The sequence below is a fragment of the Hemiscyllium ocellatum genome, chromosome 8, assembly GCF_020745735.1.
Source record: "Hemiscyllium ocellatum isolate sHemOce1 chromosome 8, sHemOce1.pat.X.cur, whole genome shotgun sequence".
Taxonomy (NCBI): domain Eukaryota; kingdom Metazoa; phylum Chordata; class Chondrichthyes; order Orectolobiformes; family Hemiscylliidae; genus Hemiscyllium; species Hemiscyllium ocellatum.
This window is the reverse complement of record NC_083408.1, coordinates 22,910,333-22,925,868: the sequence shown is the minus strand read 5'-3', so window position 1 is coordinate 22,925,868 and position 15,536 is coordinate 22,910,333. Positions and strand designations below refer to the sequence as shown.

Here is a 15,536-nt window from a genome sequence, read left to right as displayed (position 1 = left end):
CTGAAAAGGTAAAAACTTAATGTTTAAAAGGTGTGTAACACCCCATGTTTGGAATGTGAAATAATATACTATTGTCAGGTTTGGGTACGGTACTAAAATAGATGGGAAGGCAAGTTGTAAGCATGACAGAAGAAGTCTACAAAGGGATATAGACAGGTTAAACGGGCAAACACTAGGCAGATGGAATATCATGAGGGAAAATGTACTTTCACAGAAAGAATAGAACAGCTGAATTATTATTTGAATGGAGAAAACTGCATCTCAGAAGGATTTGGGAGGCTTTGTGCATGAATCACAAAATGTTAGCATCCAAGTTCAATGGGCAATAGGATAGGGAAGGGAACTGAAATGTTGGCCTTCCCTTCAAAAGAAATGGAGAATAAAAATAATGAGGTATTACTAAAATTATACAAGGTACAGGTCAGGATCACAGTTGGGATATCTGAATAGTCTTGGTCCCCCAAGCTAAGGAAAGATATAGTGGCAGTCCAGAGAAGGTTCCACTGGCTCGAGCATGGGTATGGAGGGATATTCTTTTGAGAAGATATTGAGAAGGTTGAACTTGAATCCATTTAGGAGAATGAGGGGAGACCTACTGAAATAGGAGACTTTTATCAATCTTGACAGCGTAGATGAGGAAAGGTTGCTTCCTCTTGAGGGAGTGTGTAGAACCAGGTGGCATAATCTCAGAGTAAGGAGCCACCTATTTGAGACAGAGCGATGAGGAGGAATTCTTTTTTCTCTCAGAGAAACCTCTAGAATTCATTACTGCAGAGGGGCTGATCAAGCTCGGTGACTAAGTGCAGTCGAGGCTAAGATAGGTAGATTTCAATTAGGCTGAGGGATGACCTTATAGAAGTCTATAAAATCAAGAGGAGCATAGATTGGCTATTCACCCTATGTCTTTTTTTTCTCAGGGTGGGGAAGCTAAAACTAGAAGGCATAGATTTAAGGCAAGATGGGAAAGATTTAAAAGGAATCTAAGGGGCATATTTTTATGCAGAGGGTCACAGGTGTAAGGAATGAGCTGCCAGAGGAAATGGAGGCGGTTGGTACAATTACAACAATTAAAATGCATCTGGATGGATACATGAATAGGAAGGGTTGAGAGGAATATACAAGTTGGACTTAAGGATCTGTTTCCATGCTGTACAGCTCTATGACTTGATGACAGTAAGGGAATCAAGGATTTATGAGGATAAGGCAAGAAAGTGGAGTGAAGGATAATCAGATCAAACATGATCTCATTAAATGGTGGAGCAGTCTCAAGGGTCTCAGTGACCTACTACTGCTCCTACATCTAATAGTTTGAAGATGAGAAAGAAAATTGAAGTGGTATGAAAACTTGACTTCAACAGCTCTAAGTATAACCTGCACTATATAATTTAAATGTAAACAAGTATTATTTCCCCAGCATTCCCCCGGGCAATGGATTTGACTAGAAATCACAAAATTGTGTTTCCTGCAGAACTCCTGACTGTTGCTTAGCAGAAGTTTCAGAACAAACGAAAATGGCTCAGAATATTGTTCATTTAAGCATTCATGGTGCGTAACCATTTCAAAAACTTTATGTTAAACCTTGTTTTTTTTTTGCATTATGACTGAAGGTTCATGATACCTGAAAGACCAGTAAATCATACCATAACCAGAAAAGAATGCCCCGAAGTAACACAAAGCAGGTACAAGAACCACTCCTCAGTGATCCAGGCCAGATTGAGGAGATGAAAATGCCTGCTGTTTCGATTGCTGGAAGGATCATCCAGAGAGCAAAGGTCAAACAGACATAAATCAAGGACAGGGTGTGATTACCTGTGCAAATATCTCAACAATATCCATATAAGACTTGGTCAGACATGAACATTTTTTGACCTCTGAAGTTAATTTACTGTGATACAGTACCAGCAATGGGAATTTCATGCCTGCATGTCGACAGATGTAAATGCCCTACTTTGACATGAATTGTACCTGTGACGACCAGCTGCTATAAATACAGAATTCATTACTATTACTACTTATATCTTGCTGGCAAGATTGGAAGTCGCACCCACCTCTAATTGCCCTGAGGAATTCCAAAGTCACAGCTTTGATACAGCTGAGTACCTTGCCTCATCAGCACCTCAGGGGAGTCCCATTGATACGATTGAGGTTTGTAGGATTGTTAAGTTAAAGGTATCGTACCAAAGCCTAAGTTAAACTGAAGAGGATCATGAGACATGCCCTGAACTCTGCTTGACAAGATGCCTGGGTGATCTTACTGTTGGAGGCTCTAGGAGATCCAAGATTATTTTACTGGAAAGAAGGTGCAAGATGTTTACACTAAGAAACAATGGCAGCAGCATGTGTTAACAGCGGATAGACTGTCAGCCTCCATAGTCCTACAAGTGTCTCAAAATGTAGAATTTCAAACTGTAAACAGCTGTGCCTTATATTATCTACCTACTTACTTCCCAGATACAACGTATTAGAATCTCTCAAATGCTTTATCAGTTTTTTGATTTGGATGTAAGGATCATGTAATACATATTGCCGTGGAGATAAGCTTTAAGAGGGGAAAAGTTCAAAATAACTCAGGCCAGGATCTGGGAAAGAGAGAGAGCAGCCATAGCCAGCAAGATGCTGTGGCTTGACATACCGGAATACAAATGAGAGCTTGCACTCAGACTGTTAAGATCAAATTCACAAGAAGTTAAAACAAAGCTGGAAGATTTGCTTAGCTTCCACGAGAGGAAGGATCTCCAGGGGACAACAACAATGAAAGACAGTTTTACGATTACAAGTTCCCAGGCTGAAAGAGGAAAAGAATAGAAATAATTCCCTGGGAGCAAAGGATCATTTCAGACTTGTTCCAGGAGAGCAATGTCCATTCAAAGGACAATGAACTTTATAGTACATCTGTGAAAAGTGTTTTTAATAATGCTAAAAGAAAAAGATGAAAGTTCTGTTTTGTGATTTAAAGTATAAATTGCCTGTAAGATAGCATTTGGTCAGAAGTAAAAGTTGTAAAAGCATAAAATTTGCTATTTCATCCTTTCAGCTACAAACTGGAAGTCTGAGTTCCTTTTCAAAAGTTATCAGTCTCTACAGAGGTCATAACATATAAGGTAGGTTTCCTTCTCTTAAGGCAGCACTGAAGTCATGCTTTCTTTTCCAACAATTCATCAATTTCATTCATTTTCACTAAAAATCAGCCTGTTTGTTTTCTGAAAACTTGAAACTTAGTGAAGTTTGGGAGACACCACAATTCTTTGCATTATTCATGCATGTTCTTTGATTATTAGTCTGGAACCATCACCACTTCCTGACTGGACTCTTTAGGTTTTTCAGTTACTAAAAACATTGAACTTAGTACTTGCTTCTGGGAATCTTTCAAAATTTCCACTAAACAATTACCACAACAATTCACTTCCCTTTATGCAAATAACAAGCTTTGGGAAAACAAAATAGGGTCAAAAAACTAAACTTCAGAGGTCAAGAATCTTTCATGTCTGACCAAATCTGATACAAATATTGTTTGAGTCAATTTGCACAGATAATCACACCCTTTCCTTGGTTTATGTCTGTCCAACCGTTGCCCTCTGGATGATCCTTCCAGCAATCAAAACAAAAGGCATTTTCATCTCCTCAATCTAGCTTGGACTATACCCAACATCTCGAGACAAGCTTCTTAAAGGAAACATCTAGCTTTTGCCCAAAATATCAATCATTAAATCTTCACTAAAGCCATAAAAAAGCATGACAGCAAATATTGGAGGAGAGAGGTGGTCAAAGCTTAAAACTTTCACATAACCATTCTTAAGACATGGTGCTTCCATAGTGACAATAAACTGTTTTAATTATTAAGCTCCTACAGTATGTGATTATTTTGATCAGAGGATAGACATAAGCTTCTGACCAGGTTTATCAAGTTCTTTCTGAACTTTGTAATAATGTCTCTTTGGACAGTGCAGTGCAGGGATTTTATTTTGAAGACACCTTTAAAAGTATAAACTTGTTCGTAGGGGAAAAAAGCAATAAACAGTATAGTGAAGCAAAGAACAGGGTTTGCTCCAACACTAAAGAATGCAAAGAGAGAGAAATAAACAGGAGGATCAAATATTGCAAAAAGAGAATTTTTTTATTCATTTGTGGGACTTGGGTATCACTGACTGGCTAGCATTGATAGCCCATCCCTATTTACCCTTGAGAAGGTGGTGCTAAGCTGCTTGCTTGAATCGCTGCAGTCCACTTACTGTGAGTTGACCCGCAATGTCGGGAGGTAGGGAATTCCAGGATTTTGACCCAACGACTGTGAAGGGATGGAGGTATATTTCCAAGTCCAGGTGGCTTACAGGGGAACATGCAGGTGATGGTGTTCCCAAGTACATGCTGCCCTTGTCCTTCTAGATGGAAGTGGTTGTGGGTTTGGAAGGTGCTAAGGATCTCTGGTTAATTTCTGCAGAGTATCTTGTAGGTAGTACACTACTGCTGTTGGAGCACCGGTGGTGAAGGGATTGAATGTTTGTAGAGGTGGTGCCAATCAATGGGTTGCTTTGTTCCGGATGGTGTCAAGCTTCTTGAGTGCGGTTGGAGCTGCACCCATTCAGGCAAGTGGGGAGTACTCAATCACACTCCGGACTTGTACCTTGTAGAAGAGAGATAGATTTTGGGGGGTCAGGTGATGAGTTACACTCCCCAGTCTCAGACCTCCTCTTGTAGCCACTGTGTTTCTGTGGTGAATCCAGTTGAGCCTCTGGTCAATGGTAACCCCCAAGGATGTTGGGATTCAATACTGTTGAATATCAAGGGATGGTAGTTAGAGTGTCTCTTATTGGTGATGGTCATTGTCTGGAATTTGTGGGGCACAAATGTTACTTGACACTTGTCAGTCCAAGCCTGGATACTGTCCAGATCTTGCTGCATTTGAGCATGGACTGATTCAGTATCTGAGGAGTCGCGAATGGTGCTGACCACTGTGCAATCAGCGGTGAACATCCCCACTTCTGACCTTATGACAGAGGGAAGGTCGTTGATGAACAGCTGAAAATTGTTGGGCCTAGGACACCATCTTGACTGACTTCTGTAGAGATGCCCTGGAGCTGAGGTGATTGACCTTCAAAAGCCACAACCATCTTCCCTTATGCCAGGTATGACTCTAACCAGCAGTATGACCCCTGATACCCACTGATTCCAGTTTTGCCAGGAATTGCGGTCTCCTCTACATTGGGGAGACTGGGTGCCTCCTAGCAGAGCGATTGAGGGAACATCTCCGAGACACCCGCACCAATCAACCACACTGCCCTGTGGCCCAACATTTCAACTCGCCCTCCCACTCTGCCGAGGACATGGAGGTCCTGGGCCTCCTTCACCGCCGCTCCCTCATCACCAGACGCCTGGAGGAAGAACACCTCATCTTCCGTCTCGGAACACTTCAAACCCAGTGCATCAATGTGGGCTTCAACAGTTTCCTCACTTCCGCTTCCCGAAGCTCACCCTAGTTCCAAACTTCCAGTTCAGCACTGTCCCCATGACCTGTCCGGACTTGTCCGACCTGCCTAGCTCCTTTTCCACCTATCTACTCCACCCTCTCCTCCCTGACCTATCACCTTCATCTCCTCCCCCACTCACCCATTGTACTCTATGCTACTTTCTCACCACCCCCACCTTCCTCTAGCTTATCTCTCCACGCTTCAGGCTCACTGCCTTTATTCCTGATGAAGGGCTTTTGCCCAAAACGTCGATTTCGCTGCTCCTCGGATGCTGCCTGAACTGCTGTGCTCTTCCAGCACCACCGATTCAGAATCTGGTTTCCAGCATCTGCAGTCATTGTTTTTACCTAAGTCTACTGCTGTTGCAGGCAAGACATTCCATGTCCCTATTACTCTGAGTAAAGAAACTATCTCTAACATCTGTCCTACATCTATCAAGCTTCAATTTAAGCCACGTCTCCTCGTGCTAGCCATCACCATCGAGAAAAAAAATTCTCACTGTCCACCCTATCTAACCCTCTGATGATCTTATATGTCTCAATTAAGTCACCTCTCAACCTTCTTCTCTCTAACAAAAACAGCCTCAAGTGCCTCAGCCTCCCTCGATAAGACCTTCCCTCCATACCAGGCAACATCCTGGTAAATCTCCTCTGAACCTTTCCAAAGCTTCCACATCCTTCCTTTAATGCGGCGACCAGAACTGGACACAATACTCCAAGTGCGGCCGCACCAGTGTTTTGTACAGCTGGAACATGTCCTCATGGCTCCAGAACCCAATCCCTCTCTCAATAAAAGCTAACACAACGCATGCCTTCTGAACAATCCTATTAACCTGGGTGGCAAATTTCAGGGATCTATGTGCATGGACACAGAGATCCCTCTGCTCATCTACACTACCAAGAATCTTACCATTAGCCCAGTACTCTGCATTCCTGTTGCTCCTTCCAAAGTGAATCACCTCCCACTCTGCATTAAACTCCATTTGCCACTTCTCAGCCCAGCTCTACAGCTTATCTCTGTCCCTCTGTAATGTTCCCTCCATACCAGGTAACATCCTGGTAAACCTCCTCTGAACCTTTTCCAAAGCTTCCACATCCTTCCTATAATGGGTGAGCAGAACTATATGTAACACTCCAAGTGCGGCCGCACCAAAGTTTTGTACAGCTGCAGCATGACCTCGTGGCTCCAAAACTCAATCCTTCTACCAATAAAAGCTAACACACCGTATACCTTCTTAACAACCCTGTCAATCTGGATGGCAGCTTTTAGGGATCTATGCACATGGACACTGACATCTCTCTGCTCATCAACACTGCCAAGAGTCTTACCATTGGCCCAGTACTCTGCATTCTCGTTGCTCCTTCCAAAGTGAATCATTTCACACTTTTCCACATTAAACTCCATTTGCTACCTCTCAGCCCAGCTCTGCACCTTATCCCCTGTAACCAACAAAATCCTTCAGCACTATCCACAACTCCATCAACCTTAGTGTCATCTGAAAATTTACTAACCCATTCTTCTACGCCCTCCTCCAGCTCATTTATAAAAATGACAAACATCAGTGGCCCCAAAACACATCCTTGCAGAACACCACTAGTGAACTCCAGGACAAACATTTCCCATCAACCACCACCCTCTGTCTTCTTTCAGCTAACCAATTTCTGACCCAAACCGCTAAGTCACCCTCCATCCCATACCTCCATATTTTGTGCAATAGCTTATACCATGGGGAACCTTACCAAATGCCTTACTGAAATCCAGATACACCACAACTGCTTTACTCTCAGCCACCTGGTTGGCCACCTACTCAAAGTACTCAATAAGGTTTTGAGACACAACCGACCCTTCACAAAACAATGCTGACTATCCCTAATCAAATTATTTCTTTCAAGATGATTATAAATCCACTCTATTATAACCTTTTCCAACACTTTACCACAACTGAAGTAAGGTTCGCTGGTCTACTATTAGTTTCGACTCCCCTTGAACAAGGGAACAACATTTGCTATCCTCCAGTCTTCTGGCACATTCCTGTAGACAATGACGACATAAAGATCAAAGTTTGGAAATGTCCTCCGTAGCTTTCCAGAGAATCCTAGGATAAATCCCATCCAGCCCAGGGAAATGATCTATTTTCACACTTTCCAGAACTGCTAACACTTCCTCCTTGTGAACCTCAATCCATCTAGTCTAGTAGTCTGTATTGCAGTATTCTCGACAACATTGCCCTTTTCCAGTATGAACACTGACAAAAAATATTCATTTAGTACCTCTCCTATCTCCTCAGACTCCACACACATCTTCCCACTACTATCCTTGATTGGCCCTAATCTTACCCGAAATGTTGATTTTACTGCTCCTTGGATGTTGCCTGAACTGCTGTGCTTTTCCAGCACCACTCTAATCTAGTCTCTGGTTTCCAGCATCCGCAGTCTTTGTTTTTAACCCAGTTGATCTTAACCCTACTGCAAACCCTCTTGCAAGGATGGCTGCAAGTTTTCCTCCTCTCTCGACAAGAATCTCGGAGTCCCTCTCCACTGCAACTCCCACATCATTTCCTCTGCCCTGAAGCTCTCTGTGGCCCAACATTTCAACTCCCCTTCCCACTCTGCCGAGGACATGGAGGACAGGGGCTCCTCCATCACCAGACGCCTGGAGGAAGTATGCCTCGGAACACTTCAACCCCAGGGCATCAATGTGGGCTTCAACAGTTTCCTCATTTCCTCTTCCCCCACCTCACCCCCGTTCCAAACTTCCAGCTCAGCACTGTCCCCATGACTTGTCCTACCTGCCTATCTTCTTTTCCACCTATCCACTCCACCCTCCCCCCGACCTATCACCTTAATCCCCTCTTCCACTCACCTATTGTACTCTATGTTACTTTCTCCCCACCCCCACCCTCCTCTCATTTATCTTTCCACCCTTCAGGCACTTTGCCTGTATTCCTGATGAAGGGCTTTTGCCCGAAACGTCGATTTTACTGTTCCTCGGATGCTGCCTGAACTGCTGTGCTCTTCCAGCACCATTAATCCAGAATCTGGTTTCCAGCATCTGCAGTCATTGTTTTTACCTAATCTTACTCTAATCATTCTTTTATTCCTGATATACCATAGAAAGCTTTAGGGTTTTCCTTGATCTTATCTGTCAACGACTTCTCATAGCCTCTCCTGGCTCTTCTAAGTTCTCTCTTTAGGTCCTTCCTGGCTAACTTATAACCTTCAAGCACTCTAACTGAGTCTTCATCTTTCATTTTCACGTAAGCCTTCTTCCTCTTGACAAGAAATTCAACTTCCTTAATAAGCCACGGCTCCCTCACTCAATCACTTTCTGCCTGCCTGACAGTTACATACTTATCAAGGACATGCAGTAGCTGTCCCTTGACAAGCTCCACATTTCAATTGTGCCCATCCCCTGCAGTTTCCTTCCCCACCCTATGCTTCCTAAATTTTGCCCAATTGCATATAATTGCCTTTCCACCAGTTATAAATCTTGCCCTGCGGTATATACCTATTCCTTTCCATTGCTCAAGTAAACATAACATACTTGTTGCCACGAGCACCAAAGTGCTTATCTACGTCCAAATCTAACACCTTGCCGGATTCATTACCCCTGTGGATGACCCTTTCCATCACTTTACTGATGATGGAGAAGAGACTGATTGGGCGAGAATTGACCAGGTTGGAATTGCCCTGCTTTTTGTGTACAGGACATAAGCAATTTTCCACATTGTCAGGTAGATGCCAGTGTTGTAACTGTACTGGATCAGCTTAGCTATGGGGGCAGCACGTTCTGGAGCACACGCCTTCAGTACTATGGAATGTTATCAGGGCCCATTGCCTTTGCAGTATCCAGTGCCTCCTGCTGTTTCATGATATGATGTGGAGTGAATCGAATTGGCTGGAGATTGGTAACTGTGATTCTGGGGACCACTGGAGGAGCCAGAGACGGATCATCCACTCGGCACTTCTGACTGAAGATTGCAGTGAATGCATCAGCCTTATCTTTTGCACTGATGTGCTGGGAGCCTTCTCCTCCTCCAGTGAATTGTTTAATTGTCCACCACCATTCACGACTGGATGTGGGTGGACTGCAGAGCTTAGATCTGATCTGTTGATTGGGGGATTGCTTAGTTCAGTCTATCACTGGCTATTTATGCTATTTGGCACACAAGCCAGTCCTGTTTGGTAGCTTCATCTGGTTGACACCTCATTTTCAGGTGTAAATGATGCTGCTCCTGTCATGCCTCCTGCACTCTCCATTGAACCAGAGTTGATCCCCTGGCTTGATGGTAATGGTTGAGTGGGGGACATCCCAGGCCATGAGGTTGCAGATTGTGTTGGAGTACAAATCTGCTGCTGTTGATGGCCCACAGCGTGTCAGGGATACCCAGTGCTGAGTTGCTAGATATGTTCAAAATCTGTCCCATTTAGCGCGGTGATAGTGCCACACAAAACAATGGAGGTTATTCTCAATGTGAAGGCAGGTCTTTATCTCAACAAGAACAGTGCAGTGGTCGTGTCTATACCAGATAATGTGTATTTGAATTGTCCAGTCATTGTATTTGCTGATGAGCACATGCAATTTTGCTGTGGCCTCAATGTCATTCCCTAGGAAGGAGCACCCTGAACATAACTGGGTGGCAACCCAGCTAAAATACAAACACAAATTATAACGTTGACCTTTCACTCTTACCAGAGCTATTACTCACAACTAACACTGGAGCAGCAAAGACATAGGGATAGTTATTAAATCTTACCACTGCATAAGTACGAAACTCACATCTATTGTATTGTGATTGAAATAAGAAATATTTTATGACAAGTAACATTTGAGATTCTACTATTGGATGGATTCCAGGTGCCAGACTTGGCAAAACAGTAGTACTCTCATCCTAGTCAGAAGGCTGTGAGCACCAAGAGAGTACTACACTGTCAAGAGGTACCACATCTCAGATCAGATATTAAACTGAGGTTCCACCTGCTCTTTCATGAAAATGTCAAAGCCTTCAGCGCTCTATTCCAGATTGGTTGGAGAGATTTTGATGAAGGGCTTAAGCTGAAAAATGTGTTGCTGGAAAAGCACAGCAGGTCAGGCAGCATCAAAGGAGCAGGAGAATCGACGTATCGGGCATAAGCCCTTCTTCAGGTTTATGCCTGAAACCTTGATTCTCCTGCTTCTCAGATGCTACCTGCCCTGCTGTGCTTTTCCAGCAACACACTCTCAACACTAGAAAGATTTTCCCTGAAATTCTGTTTATTCCTCAACCAGCATTATGGTAACTTATTGTTTCATTACTGCTTGTGAATCCTTGTGCACAAGTTGACTGTTTTGTCTCCCTACATTGCAATAGTACTTTTGACTGTGAAATGAGTTGACACTTCCTGCAGTACCATACATGGCAACAGATAAATGCAAGATTTGTTTTACGAATGCCATTAGCTTTTACCTGCACGCTAATTTAAAACTAAAAGCCATAATAATTAAAAACTATCGCCTTTGTAGAATTAAAGCATTACCCTCATCCTCCAAAGCACTTGAATGATCAAACAATGTGACAATATCAACAGAAAATTGTAAATGTACCACAACACTTAGGAGAGGAATTGAGACTAAAAAACTGCATAAAGCTCTTATGCAATTCCTGGATTAAAAAAGACATTTGGCATGAGTTTAACAATTGCAAAGCACAACATTGATGAGCAAACCTCTTGATTCAAATTCTGAGGATGCATTTTTGGAGGTCTCTCAACTGTGCTGTCATCTCTCTGGGCTGGCATTGCAGGTATCTGTTTGCTTTTGAAAGATATTATATGCCGTTGTTTAAAACTTCTGTACTTGTAAATAAATGACCCTACTTGCTGTGCAAATGGATTTTTTTAAAAAAACTGTCTGAAATGGTGTGTTTATAGCTTGAGTGACAAACATTGATTTATCCGTGATTTTGTCGCAGCTGCATTACTACTACAATGGTGTTACCTGACAAAGGGAGACAGCTAAATTATTAATTCAGGCTTCTAGTTACCACAAAAGTTACAGTAACCAGTTCAAAAGCTCAGGAAGGGGAATTATAAAATTTCATTTTGTTAACCTGTAGGTGTTGCTTTTAGAAGATTTAATGCACGTACAGAGTCTATGCTCAGTCATAAAATGAATGGAATAGACCGACTAGCCTGTTCTATTAATATTTGCTGCGAAGGTGAACAACGGACTAGCACTCAGTGACGTGTTACCATCAGCTACCTCTTCAGGTGCAAGCAAACAAATCTGATTATTTTGGAAATGCATACTCATTGTAAACAATAACTATATACCTGTTGTTGTGAATGGAAAATCATTTGCTAACTGGTTCTGCATTCAGAACCCACTAATAATATGGGAAGGTAGTGATGTGGTGGTAATGTTATTGGGCTAGTAATCCAGAGGTCCAGCTTAATGTAATAGTGGCAAAGGTTCAAATCTTACTATGTTAGCATTTAAATTAAATTGGTCAGATCTGGAATTGAAGGCAAATCTCAATAATAGTCATCATAACAAATACCATCAATTGTTGTAAACAAAACCCATTTGTTCACTGATGCCTGAAGAGAAGAAAATCTGCCATTTTTATCTATCTGGCCCATACGTGATTTGAGATCCACAATTATGTGATTAACTCTTAATCGACCTCAGTTTAAGATCACTCGGGGGTGCACCACAAATGCTGGCTTTTCCAGTAACACCCATATTTCATTAAAGAATTAAAGAAAATAAAAATGAATATATATAATCCTGAATAATCACATCTCAGAAAAACTAGGGTCAGGCAATAAATGTTAGCCCAGTCAGCAAAACGCACATTCTACGAGTGAATAAAAAATATACCAGTTCCACTTAGCATGCTAATCACAATATAACCCATTCTTGATAATTCAACATTCTTTTTAGAAAGGCAACAATAGCTCAAGCAAACAGTTCCAAGGATGCCACCTGAAGCCTGAACAATGTCCTTCAAAGCAACTCCAGTCTGTCAAGGGTCAATCCATAGGAAAAGCTTTTGTGACACAATAGAAAATTCGACATCAAAAGAAAGTACGAAGTGAGGCATTATTACAGAAACCAATATTAACTGGCTTCAGTTAACTGTCTAGTATAGAAGATTACCAAAATGAGGAGATAAAATCAGACAGAACTAACATCTTCAACCCAAAGATCAAATTCACAATAAGTTCACAAACCATTGCTTTGCATTCTTGCTAGATCAGATAAGAATTCTTAAGAGGCTTCACTCGTGCAAATTTTATGTCAAGTTATTCTTTAAAAGATTCCTGACCATATTTGGCCTCCTCTAGCTCCACAGATAAAACTTTCAAAAACACTTTACTCAAGGGTCTGTTAGCTCAGCTGGCTGGATAGCTTGTTTGTATTGCAGACTGACACCAAAGGATTGGTACAATCCCCACACTGGCTCAGGTCACCATGAAGGTCTCACCTTCTTAACCTCAGGCATGGTGACCCTCAGGTTAAACTGTCACTAGTCATCTCTTTATCTCGTGAAAGGCAAGCCCCATGGTGCTCTAGTACTATGGCAACTTGACGTTTAGATTACTGCAAGTGTTTCATGTCATAAAAAAATTATGAGTTTACTAGATCTTTAAAGATTACAGAAAGTGTTTTAATTTTTTCAAAATTAAGGATTACCTTTTATATATATATGAGGGGAGAATGGAGCCGTGTTGAATTGTAAAGTAACAAGAACAAGTCCCATTATGGGCTAAATTGGCTGAGCCTTCAACAATACAGCAACAGGGGAATAACAAGTATCATTAGTTATGTGATACGACAAAAGTGAAGCAAAATCATCCAGGAACCTTGCATTTTTCTGAAAGCATCAAAAAAATGTATTCACTGAGTCAACAGCACGAATAAGTATCTCGTGGACGCCTGTGTGAAGGTATAGGGAAAGTTGGTGCAATAAGAGAATGTATATACAAGGTGATTGAAAGAGCTTCTGTTTATTTTATTTGGTTAAATGCAATAAAATTTAAATACTATTTGATGAATATCTGCACCAGTTTCTTCACAGCACAGGAACACCCTTACTTTTTTGTACAAATTTTAAATCATTAACAGAAGGATTTAGTTCACAGGTAAACAAATAAAACTTGTACTTATATCGCATCTTTAATGCGATTAGAAGATCCAGGATGCTTCACAGAAGCATAATCAATCAAAACTTGACATAACCATTTGACGAGATGTACAATCTAGTCAAATAGGAAGCTTTTAAAAAATTGCATAAAAGTGAGGAGAGAGAGAGAATGAAAATAATGTGGAGAAACTTAAAAGCCAGAATTCCAGAGTTTAAGACCTTGACAGCAATGTAATTACTGACAGAAAAGTGATTAAAGAGGGCCGAACTAAAAGCTTGAGTGCTGGAGGAGATTACTGGGGGAAAAGGAGGCTATTTTTAAAAACACAGGTAAGCATTGCCAAATCGAACATCAATATACATCAATGAGCAATGGCTTAATGGGACTCGATGTAATTTAGGATACAGGCAACTGAGTTTGGGTAATCTTGATGAATGTTTGGATGCAACGCAATTTCATAGAATGATGCATTACCAGCCCAATTTGCAAAAAATAAGATTTTAAAGAGAATTCATGGTTAAACGGATCAAAAAGAAAAGTATCTGTCATAACCTTTCAAAGCCATAACTCAAAAATGAACCAACTCTATTCAGTCACATTAACTTGAAAGCATAAATTTTTATAAATTTGTCACTTTCCCCAATGAGATTCCTCCACAATTTAGTGGACACAAGGAAAATAAACGAATACAGGGACACAGGTAAACACACTGACAAATTGGGGGCCGGGCACAAGACCGTGCCAACAGGTACCAGGCATGCAAACAGACCAGGACATGGGCACACACCAGACTCAGTACTGCCAACCTGCCAGGGCAGTGGCATGCTGACAAGACCCAGACACAGGCGCACCAACTGAGCAGGCATAACAAACAGAGTGGGGCACAGCAAGGCACAGGAGCATGTCAGTGGGTCCGCAGCATCCAACAGGCTCGCGCTGGGCACAAGGTGGGGGGAGGCTGGGACACCGTCCCTAAACCCGGGGGGGGGGAGGGGCTGACAAACCGAGACCGGACACAAGGGGGGAGGGCACCAACACCAACGGACCAGGAATGCGACCACATTAATGGACTGGGTCCACGGGGAGGGGGTTAAAAAGGCGGCGGCGGCTCCACTGCCGGACGGACAACCCCCAGAGGCTCCCGCTCCCTGATACAGCCTCGAGCCGTCGCAGCGGCAGCGGCAGCGGCAGCGGCACCGGCGAGGCCTCGGCTTTCCCTTTCCCTGCCCCCGCCCCCCCCCCCCGTGTCTCTATGTGTCGACAGCCTCCTCCCCGGGCCGCACTCACCCGGACCAGCTGCTCAGGTTCCGGCTCCGGGCCGCCCCGGCCCCCCGGCTCTCCGCCGAGACTCGCCCCGCTCAGCTCGCCGTCCGCCATCTTGCTCGCCACCGCCAAGCGTCAGCCCGCTTCGCGACAGTTTTCCAGCTGAGGCCGGCTAACACTTTACGGCAGCTGCCCCTACCCAGCAGCAGCAGCAGCAGGAGGAGGAGGAGGAGCAGAGGGAAAGCTGCTGCTTGTACATCACCAGGGTCAAGTTCACAGAATCCCCACAGTGTGGAAACAGGCCCCTCGGCCCAACAGGTCCACGCTGACCCTCTGAAGGGTAACCCACCCAGACTCATTCCCCTACCTTATTACTCCCTGAGTAATGCACCTAACCTAATCACCTCTGAACACAATGGGCAATTCAGCATAGCCAATTCACCCTAACCTGCACATCTATGGATTGTGTATCACTACTTGGTATGGCAATTGTACCATTCAAGGTCGGAGACGGTTACAGAGAGAGTGTGAACTTGGCCCAGACAATCACAAAGGTCAACCTCCCATTTATAGAATCCATCTACCAGGCCTACTGTCAAGGAAAGGCCGCCAACGTCCTCAAAAATCCATGCCATCCTGGCAATGTTTTTCTCCAACTTCTACCATCAGAGAGAAGGTA

At 43.0% G+C, this 15,536-nt stretch overlaps 1 protein-coding gene across 3 annotated transcripts in view; it reads right to left on the bottom strand.

Annotated features, from left to right (window-relative positions):
• Positions 1–14,977, bottom strand: part of ubr1 (ubiquitin protein ligase E3 component n-recognin 1) — a 219,437-nt gene extending 204,460 nt beyond the window's left edge. For all 3 annotated transcript variants that reach the window (XM_060828682.1, XM_060828683.1, XM_060828685.1), the window contains exon 1: positions 14,882–14,977. In XM_060828682.1, the coding sequence (XP_060684665.1) occupies positions 14,882–14,971 (90 nt within the window). In that variant the 5' untranslated portion in view covers positions 14,972–14,977. The remainder of the gene's footprint in view (positions 1–14,881) is intronic.
• Between the last annotated feature and the right edge of the window lie 559 nt (positions 14,978–15,536).